The 11,090-nt window shown below is 46.2% G+C and overlaps 1 protein-coding gene across 5 annotated transcripts in view; it reads left to right on the forward strand.

Annotated features, from left to right (window-relative positions):
• LOC129867991 (peripheral-type benzodiazepine receptor-associated protein 1) overlaps positions 1 to 11,090 on the forward strand; it is a 193,517-nt gene that overhangs the window by 86,768 nt on the left and 95,659 nt on the right. For all 5 annotated transcript variants that reach the window (XM_055941528.1, XM_055941530.1, XM_055941531.1 and 2 more), the window contains exons 3-4: positions 2,312 to 2,440; positions 10,765 to 10,926. In XM_055941528.1, the coding sequence (XP_055797503.1) occupies positions 2,312 to 2,440; positions 10,765 to 10,926 (291 nt within the window). The remainder of the gene's footprint in view (positions 1 to 2,311; positions 2,441 to 10,764; positions 10,927 to 11,090) is intronic.

Genomic DNA, 11,090 nt, shown 5'->3' on the forward strand with positions numbered 1-11,090 from the left:
AGCTCAAGTGCATCCTGTTTCCATTGATTATCGTTGAGATGTTTCTACAACTTGATTGGAGTCCACGTCTGGTAAATTGATTGGACATGATTTGTAAAGGCACACACTTGTCTATATAATGTCTCACAGTTGACAGTGCATGTCAGAGCAACAACAACAAAAAGCCAAGAAGAGTCTTCCTAGAGCTGGGCAATCGGGGGAGAAGGGCCTTGGTCAGGGAGGGGACCAAGAACCCGATGGTCACTCTGACAGAGCTCTAGAGTTCCTACATGGAGCTGGGAGAACCTTCCAGAAGGCCACAACCATCTGTGCAGCACTACACCAATTAAGCCTTTATGGTACAATGGCCAGACGGAAGCCACTCCTCAGTAAAAGGCACATGGCAGCCCACTTGGAGTTTGCCAAAAGGCACCGAAAGGACTCTCAGACCAAGAGAAGCAAGAGTCTCTGGTCTGATGAATCCAAGATTGAATTATTTGGCCTGAATGCTAAGCGCCACGTCTGGAGGAAACCTGGCACCATCCCTACAGTGAAGCATGGTGGTGGAAGCATCATGCTGTGGGGATGTTATTCAGTGGCAGGGACTGGGAGACGAGTCAGGATCGAGGCAAAGATGAACGGAGCAAAGTACAGAGAGATCCTTGATGAAAACCTGCTTCAGAGTGTTCAGGACCTCAGACTGGGGGGGAAGGTTCACCTTCCAACAGGACAAAGGCACTAAGCACACAGCCAAGACAACGCAGGAGTGGCTTCGGGACAAGTCTCTGAATGTGCTTGAGTGGCCCAACCAGAGCCCGGACTTGAACCCGATCTGACATCTCTGGAGAGACCTGAAAATAGCTGTACAGCAACGCTCCCCATACAACCTGACAGAGCTTGAGAGGATCTGCAGAGAAAAATGGGAGAAACTCCCCAAATACAGGTGTGCCAAGCTTGTAACGTCATACCAAAGAAGATTCGAGGCTGTAATCGCTGCCGAAGGTGCTTCAACAAAGTACTGAGTAAAGGGTCTGAAAATGTATGTCAATTTGATATTTCATTCTTTTTTTTATTATTATAAATTAGCAAAAATGTCTAAACCTGTTTCTGCTTTGTCGTTATACTGCATTGTGTGTAGATTGATGAGGGAAAAAACGTTTTAATAAATTTTTGAATAAGGCTGGAACGTCACAAAATGTGGAAAAGGTCAAGGGGTCTGAATACTTTCTAAATGCACTATATTTTCTCCCAGAGGGAATTGTTGATATTTAGGGGGAAAATGCAGCCAAAAAATGTATTTAGTACTTGAAAGATGAAAATGGTAATTATCCACAATCTGCTCTGGACAAGTCTGGTCCTGCATGTCTTAACAAAATGAAATAAAAATATTTACTTTAGCCGGTGTTAGGAAAAATGTATTTGCATGGTATGCAAATACGCACATACTTAATTAATGACATATCGCTTCATTTGTACATTTTTTAAAAATACTTATGAACTGTTTCTACAAAAAAATAAGTATATTTGTGTCTGGTAAAAGTTGATTGTGATCTGATTACATGGAACAAAAATCCCTGCCTGGCCTTAAAATGTATGTCAAGCAAAAAACAATGATTACAAAACATAACTCTATGCTCAAGGACTACTTTAAACAATTTCCACTGAACATTTTACAAAAGCACATTTACTTGAACAGTGCAGATGCAAAGTTTGTTAACAGAATGACGGCACAAACCGCCTTTCAGTTACCAAACTTTGAGCTGTTTCTGTCAAATGTTCTGTGGAAGTAGAGTTGTATGGCTTGTTTAACTTTGTAATCGTTGTTTTTTTGTTTGACACACATTTTAAAGGGAACGATGGTAATCTCAGCATCACTCTGTTACAGTGGAATCGCCCTCACAAAAGACCAAGTTCCAAGGGTCTTGGGAAAAAGTTCCCAGAGCCGTGGAGTAGACTTAAAACCAGAACTAGCTTTTGTCTTTGTCTTTTGAGCCCCTCTCTTTAGTTTTAGCTACTGTACTATTTTGGTCCTGTTCTCACAACACCTGTCCTGGCTGTGTCAGTCAGAGCTGCAGGCCTGTGGAGGAGGGTTTTGATGTATCTCTCTCACGCGGTGTTGGTGGCACCTTAATTGGGGAGGACGGGCTCATGGTAACGACTGGAGCAGAATAGATGGAATGGTCTCAAATACACCAAACACATGGTTTCCATGGTTTCCATGGTTTCCATGTGTTTGATGCCGTTCATTTCGCTCCGTTCCAGCCATTACTATGAGCCGTCCTCGCCTCAGCAGCCTCCTCTGATCTCTCTCTTTATCCTTCTCTCGCTGCAGCGAAAGAGCAGCGCCCCAGAGACGGAGGAGAAGGTGAAGCGTCTGAGGAGGAAGAACATAGAGCTGGCTGTCATCGCTAGGAGGCTGGAGGACAGAGCACACAAACTACAGGAGGCTAACCTCAAAGTGGTACGCTACACCTACTCTACAGATATAGACTCTAGTGTCTTACTCTTTACACATACAGTCTAGACCAGTGGTCACCAACCTTTTCTGAGGCAAGGTCACTTTCACAGGCAAAAAGCAAGCTGAGATCTACTGCTCAGATTTGACATTAACCCACACAAACAGTTTTGTAGGAATAAGGTTTGGGCAGAAGGCCTAATATATTATCACAGTATATTGGCTATGTGATTGGCCTGCCAATATTGTTAATCAGACCATATTATATTTTAAAGCTCGAGCTTTGACAACAAAATATATCAGTTGGTTTAGCACTTTAGCACACTGTGGAGCATGAATTGAAATAATTAGCTTTTTTATTTTCCTGGACTGGTGTTACCTGCATCTGATGGTCAACGAGGTCAAATCACGATGTCAGTGATCTTCAGGTCGAAAAGTCTGAGCTCTAGAAAGATGCCCGAGTTTCCGACTTTTCCCAACCGCCTCTCACGGTCCCTGCTCTCTCCTTCCTTTCCTCCGGTGAGACTGACCAGAGAGAGGGGAAACCGTCTTCCACCTGATGCCGAAACTCGAGTCGCACCACATCTGCCTCATGTACAAATTCATGGTTTTCCTATGACCAGAGAAAGTGAAATATTCCTTAATATTAAAATCGACACGACGAGCTGCTAATAATAATAATAAAACGCAAGGCTATCGATACTTGGCTACTCATTCGTTGCAGCCCGAGCTGAAGTACGGAGAAGCCATTTTGTAATAGTGTTGAATAAAAACAGTGACAGTGCTGAATATAAACTTAAACACTCATAAAAACAGCAGCTCTTTACTGTATTCGTTGACAGTCTCTGTTGTCATGGTTTTAAAAGTGATACAATCTTACGTAGACTAGTAGCCTATTAAACTTGTCTGTGGCCAGGGTCATGGAAGCTCGGTAGCCACGGTGATTTGAGCTATCCGATTGGGCAGAGCAGTAGGTGCACTCGATTTAGTCACATATTTGCATGTCCACCAGATAGGCGGTGAGTTTGTCTCATAGGAACACTTTGCTTTCCCGGAGCACAGGACTTTTGAATCAAGTGCACCTGCCGGCAACAGCTCAACACGATTTTAAAAAGGGAGCGCAAGCCTTTATTGTTCGTTGACTTTTCTACAGAAATATCGCGAACGACCGGTTGGCGACCACTGGTCTAGACTCTAGTGCCTTACTCTTTACACATATCGTCTAAACTATACCTCAGTGGTACATACAGAGACTCTGCCTATCACTGTTTACAGATACCTCAAACTGGTACACACTGCCTATTACCCCGAGCTGACAAGGTAAACATCTGTCGTTCTGCCCCTGAACAAGGCAGTTAACCTACTGTTCCTAGGCAGTTGTAAATAAGAATTTGTACTTAACACTTGTTAAGGCTAGGCGTCCCGCTAGCGGGACACCTGTCGACAGCATCCGGTGAAATTGGAGTACCTGAAATTCAAATAAATAATCTTATATCGGTTAAAAGCTTAAATTCCTGCATTGGACTGCATTGTCCGATTTACAATAGGCTTTACAGCGAAAGCATACCATGCGATTGTTTGAGGACAGCTCCCCACATCAACATATTTTTCAACTAGTACAGGCTTCATAAAATCACAAATAGCGATGAAATAATCACTTACTTTTTGAAAATCTTCCTTTGTTTGCAATCCCAAGGGTCCCAGCTACAACATGAATGGTCGTTTTGTTAGATAACATTTTTCTTTATATCCAAAAAAGTCTGTTTAGTTGGCGCCATCGATTTCAGTAATCCACTCATTCAACATGCAGACAAAGGAATCCAAAAAGCTACCGCTAAACTTTGTTCAAACAAGTCAAACTATGTTTCCATTTAATCCTCAGGTATACTAAAATGTAAATAAACTATAATATTTCATACGGAAAGAAGTATGTTCAATAGAAAAGTAACATTAGCAAGTGCGCACCCTAAGACTGATTTTCCACTGTGACTCTTTGTACCAAAACTCCAAATTCTTCCTCGTTTTGGAAGAAACAAGCCTGAAATCTTGAACAAAGACCGTTGACATCTATTGGAAGCCATAGAAATTGCAATCTGTGAGCTGGAATTGCATAGGACCCATAGCTTTCCATTATAAGAGCCTGGGACCTAAACATTTTTTATTCCGGTTGGTTTTTCTTTGATTTTTCTCCTACCATATCAATTGTGTTATAGTCTCTTACATTATTTTAACGTTTCTACAAACTTCAAAGTGTTTTCCATCCAATGATACCAATTATATGCATATCCTGGCTTCTGGGCCTGAGTAACAGGCAGTTTACTTTGGGCACGTCAGTCAGGCAGAAATTCTGAATTGTGAAAAAAGGACCCTTGCCTAGTTAAATAAAGGTCAAATAAATTACATTTACAGATACCTGAAACTGGTACACACAGCCTATTACCATTTACAGATATATCTAGTGCCTCACAGTTCTCACTGCTCTGCAGAGTTGGGCTCAAATAGTAGTTGTTTTATTTCAAACACTTTGAGCTATGCTTGATTGAGTTGCCTGGCAAATTGGAACCAATGGACTAGTTCCAAAAGTGAAAACCCTGCACCAGAAAGGCTCATAGAAACGGTCAAAGAAAACAACACAAGCTCTGCTTGCCACTGCTCTGCACCAATGATGGAAGAGCGTGACTGCTTGAAGAACCCAGCTCTGCTTGCCACTGCTCTGCACCAATGATGGAAGAGCGTGGCTGCTTGAAGAACCCAGCTCTGATTGCCACTGCTCTGCACCAATGATGGAAGAGCGTAACTGCTTGAAAGAAAAGACAAACACTGTTCCTGCTAGTATCAATGTTTTTATTAAAGCTTACGAGTCCACTGTCTTGGCCTTTGTCAGAGGGCATGACTCCTTAACAAGCGACAACATCCAAATCAAATCCCTGTAATGAGCAGCACTGAATGGGTCATTGAGTGATGAATTGCAGTCATTGTTTGAGAATACTAGTGTCCCTAAACAGTAAATGGAGTCATTATGATCGGTTATGAAGAATAATGAAATGTGTTTTGTGGCATTGCTGTCCAGGTGGATAGTTCAGGTATTATAGCAATAGCCAGTTATAACATTGTCAAATTCTCTGCTCCTCTTTAGATTGTGATGTTATTAAAGAGAAATAGAAAAGGTTAAATACTTCGTAGGCCGTACCTTGTGGAAGCAGCATTCAACTCTACGGGCCAACTCTCTGGGCTGATCAGCCACTCCCTTCCCCCTCCCTCCACCAGATCTGGGCTGATCAGCCACTCCCTTCCCCCTCCCTCCACCAGGTCTGGGCTGATCAGCCACTCCCTTCCCCCTCCCTCCATCAGGTCTGGGCTGATCAGCCACTCCCTTCCCCCTCCCTCCACCAGATCTGGGCTGATCAGCCACTCCCTTCCCCCTCCCTCCACCAGGTCTGGGCTAATCAGCCACTCCCTTCCCCCTCCCTCCACCAGATCTGGGCTAATCAGCCACTCCCTTCCCCCTCCCTCCACCAGATCTGGGCTGATCAGCCACTCCCTTCCCCCTCCCTCCACCAGATCTGGGCTAATCAGCCACTCCCTTCCCCCTCCCTCCACCAGGTCTGGGCTGATCAGCCACTCCCTTCCCCCTCCCTCCACCAGATCTGGGCTGATCAGCCACTCCCTTCCCCCTCCCTCCACCAGGTCTGGGCTAATCAGCCACTCCCTTCCCCCTCCCTCCACCAGATCTGGGCTAATCAGCCACTCCCTTCCCCCTCCCTCCACCAGGTCTGGGCTGATCAGCCACTCCCTTCCCCCTCCCTCCACCAGATCTGGGCTGATCAGCCACTCCCTTCCCCCTCCCTCCACCAGATCTGGGCTAATCAGCCACATTAGTACAACCTCCTGTCTCTATCCAGGCCACCAGGCCCGCCACCAGCCCATTGGCTGCCACAGTATTCCACACAGCACCTGTTCACCAGCCTGAGAAATACCCTCTCCCTCTCTGTAGCCCTCTTTCTTCCTCTCAACCTCCCTCCCTCTATCGCTCTCCCTCTCACCCTCCCTCTCTCTCTCTCTCTCTCTCTCTCCCTCATTCTTTCTCTCCTTATCTCTCTCTTCCCCCACCCCTTTCTCCTTTTCCTAGAGCAGCACAGCACAATCAATGGTAAAGCCTCAGCCATCAAATGAGAAGCATGACAGACCTTTCAGAGGGCCATTTCTTCTTCTATTGTAATTGACTTTTGAACAGGGCTGACCTAAATGTTATTTATAGACTGTCTTTGAAAAAACACTTTGAAATGACAGTTACGTGCCGAGCTATCCGGCTCCGCAACGCACGTCTGCGTGCTAATGTTGATTTTGTCTATCTCCATCAGACACATTCATGGCACAGAAGTTAAAATACCAAAACTATGACACCAACTATCCTAATTTGAGGACAGGTCGAAACACTATAAACATTCATGGATATTTAGCTAGCTTTCTGTTGCTAGCTAATTTGTCCCCGGAGACATCGACGCGGGAAGTAAAAAAAAAAATATATATATATAGTACCAGTCAAAAGGTTGGACACACCTACTCATTCAAGGGTTTTTCTTTATTTTTACAACAACAAAAAATAATTGTAGAATAATAGTGAAGACATCAAAACTATTAAATAACATTTTTGGACTCATGTAGTAACTAAACAAGTGTTAAACAAATCAAAATGTATTTTATATTTGAGATTCTTCAAAGTAGCCACACTTTGCCTCGACAGCTTTGCACACTTGGCATTCTCTCAACCAGCATTACCTGGAATGCTTTTCCAACAGTCTTGAAGGAGTTCCCACATATGCTGAGCACTTGTTTGATGCTTTTTCTTTACTCTGCTGTCTGACATATCTCAAACAATCTCAATTTGGTTGAGGTTGGGGGATTGTGGAGGCCAAGTCATCTGATGCAGCACTCCATCACTTCCTTCTTGGTCAAATAGCCCTTACACAGCCTGGAGGTGTGTTCGGTCATTGTCCTGTTGAAAAATAAATTATAGTCTTTGCAGAAATTCAACCACGAAGGCCTGATTCACACAGTCTCCTCTGAACATGTCACGATCGTCTTGCTGAGAGAGAGGACCAAGGCGCAGCGCGTGAAAAATACATCTTTTAATGAAGGAAAAAACAAACGATCGTGAAGCTAAACTGAACTAAGTGCACACATGCAACATAGACATAGACAATTACCCACAAAACCCAAATGCCTATGGCTGCCTTAAATATGGATCTCAATCAGAGACAATAAACCACAGCTGTCTCTAATTGAGAACCAATCTAGGCAGCCATAGACATACAAACACCTAGACAAACCAAAACACATACATCCCCATGTCACACCCTGACCTAACTAAAATAATAATGAAAACAAAGATAACTAAGGCCAGGGTGTGACAGTACCCCCCCCCCCCCAAAGGTGCAGACTCCGACCGCACAACCTGACATTGAAGGGGAGGGTCCGGGGTGGGCCTTAATATGGCGGCGGCTCGGGTGCGGGACGTGGCCCCCACTCCACCATTGTCAATACCCGCTTTGGTGGCGCCTCTGGAGCGGCGACCCTTGTAGAAAGTCCCGGACTGAAGACCATCCCAGAGGGCGCCACCGGACGGATGGGTGGCTCCGGACTGAGGGACGGCAGCTCCGGACTGAGGGACTGCAGCTCCGGACTGAGGGACTGCAGCTCCGGACTGAGGGACGGCAGCTCCGGACTGAGGGACGGCAGCTCCGGACTGAGGGACGGCAGCTCCGGACTGAGGGACGGCAGCTCCGGGCTGGCTGACGGAAGCTCCGGGCTGGCTGACGGAAGCTCCGGGCTGGCTGACGGCAGCTCCGGGCTGGCTGACGGCAGCTCCGGGCTGGCTGACGGCAGCTCCGGGCTGGCTGACGGCAGCTCCGGGCTGGCTGACGGCAGCTCCGGGCTGGCTGACGGCAGCTCCGGGCTGGCTGACAGATCTGGCTGCTCATGGCTGGCTGACGGATCTGGCTGCTCATGGCTGGCTGGCTGACGGATCTGGCTGCTCCAGGCTGGCTGACGGATCGGGCTGCTCATGGCTGGCTGACGGATCGGGCTGCTCATGGCTGGCTGACGGATCGGGCTGCTCATGGCTGGCTGACGGATCTGGCTGCTCATGGCTGGCTGACGGCTCTAGCGGCTTTGCAGGCTCAGTACAGACGGGCGGCTTTGAATACTCAGTACAGACGGGCAGTTTATGCGGCGCTTGGCAGACGGACAGTTTATGCGGCGCTTGGCAGACGGACAGTTTATGCGGCGCTTGGCAGACGGACAGTTCAGACGGCGCTTGGGCAGACGGGCGGTTCAGGCGCCGTTGGGCAGACGGGCAGTTCAGGCGCCGTTGGGCAGACGGGCAGTTCAGGCGCCGCTGGGCAGACGGCAGACTCTGGCCGGCTGAGACGCACTGTAGGCCTGGTGCGTGGTGCCGGAACTGGAGGTACCGGGATAAAGACACGTACCTTCAGGCTAGTGCGGGGAGAAGGAACAGGGCATGCCGGCTTCATGACATCCGGCTCAACGCTCAATCTAGCCCGGCCGATACGTGGAGCTGGAATGTACCGCACCGGGCTATGCACGTGTACAGGAGACACCATGCGCTCTACTACGTAACACGGTACTCTCGCTCTCCACGGTAAGTACAGGGAGTAGGCGCAGGTCTCCTACCTGACTTCGCCACTCTCCCTTTAAGCCCCCCCCCCCCAATAAATTTTTGGGTTGTACTCACGGGCTTCCAGCCTTGCTTCCGTGCTGCCTCCTCATATCGCCTCCTCTCGGCTTTAGCTGCCTCCAGCTCTTCACGAGGGAGGCGATATTCTCCCGGTTGTGCCCAAGGTCCCTTTCCATCCAATATCTCCCCCATGTCCATGAATCCTGTGTGTATTGCTCCTGTTGCCGCTTGACACGCCGCTTGGTCTGATCCTGGTGGGTAATTCTGTCACAATCGTCTTGCTGAGAGAGAGAGGACCAAGGCGCAGCGTGTGAAAAATACATATTTTAATGAAGGAAAAAACAGACACTTACAAAATGAACAAAACAAACGTGAAGCTAAACTGAACTAAGTGCACACATGCAACATAGAACATAGACAATTACCCACAACACCCAAATGCCTATGGCTGCCTTAAATATGGCTCTCAATCAGAGACAATAAACCACAGCTGTCTCTAATTGAGAACCAATCTAGGCAGCCATAGACATACAAACACCTAGAGAAGACACTGCCCCATTAAACATACAAACCCCTAGACAAACCAAAAGACATACATCCCCATGTCACACCCTGACCTAACTAAAATAATAATGAAAACAAAGATAACTAAGGCCAGGGAGTGACAGAACAGTTGATGTTGAGATGTGTCTGTTACTTTAACTCTTATTTGGCATTTATTTGGCTGCAATTTCTGAGGTTAGTAATTCTAATGAACTTATCTTCTGCAGCAGAAGTAACGCTGGGTCTTCCTTTCCTGTGGTGGTCCTCATGAGAGCCAGTTTCATCATAGTGCTTGATAGTTTTTGCAACTTCACTTGAAGAAACTTTAGAAGTTCTTGAAATTTTACAGATTGACTGACCTTCTTGTCTTAAAGTAATGATGGACTGTCATTTCTCTTCGCTTATTTGTGCTGTTCTTGCCATAATATGGACTTGGTCTTTTACCAAATAGGGCTATCTTCTGTATACCACCCCTACCTAGTCACAACACAACTGATTGGCTCAAATGCATTAAGAAGGAAAGACATTCCACAAATTAACTTTTAACAAGGCACACCTGTTAATTGAAATGCATTCCAGGTGGCTAACTCATGAAGCTGGTTGAGAGAATGCCAAGATTGTGCAAAGCTGTCATCAAGGCAAAGGGTGGCTACTAAATCAAAATATATTTTGATTTGTTTAACACTTTCTTGGTTACTACATGATTCCATTTGTATGTCTTCACTATTATTATACAATGTAGAAAATAGTTTTTTTTTTTATAAACTTGAATGAGTAGGTGTGTCCAAGCTTTTGACTGGTACTGTATATATTTCACAAAAGTAGTTCACTGGGCCTTTAATAGTCCCGTATTAGAGGAAAAATATATAATTAGAAAATGTTGATTTTTGAGATTTTTTGAGACTGACTTGCATGAATGACTTGCCTACAGGGAATAGCCAGGTTCGAACATATAATACTTCTTGAAAGGGTCAAGGGTGATAAGTCCACTATATAACATGAGAACACGACCAGTCAGAACTGGGGTATTTGTAACGAACAGTCCTTCTTTGTGTTGACCCTTAACCTCTAACCCTTCCCGTCTGTCTAGGTGAACGCCCCAGCTCCGGTGGAGCAGTACAAGCGGGCGTTTGCCCGTCAACGAGCCCGTGACCTGGCGCAGCACGCAGACACATTACTCTCCAAGGACAAGGAGATCGCCGCCCTGCAGCAGGAGTGTAGGGAGCTGGAGACACGCTTGGGCACAGCCAAGGTACCCAATACCATATCCCAGCAGCCAATTCAGCCCCTGAACACGGTCTTACAATAACAACCTAGAGTTCGTGTTTTAGATGGACTACTTTGCAGACGGACCGTACATAATCACTGATCTAAAAAAATCCCCTTTGCATCTCAAATAACTAGTCAGTCGTTATG

The sequence above is a fragment of the Salvelinus fontinalis genome, chromosome 13 (assembly GCF_029448725.1).
Source record: "Salvelinus fontinalis isolate EN_2023a chromosome 13, ASM2944872v1, whole genome shotgun sequence".
In the NCBI taxonomy this organism is placed as follows: domain Eukaryota; kingdom Metazoa; phylum Chordata; class Actinopteri; order Salmoniformes; family Salmonidae; genus Salvelinus; species Salvelinus fontinalis.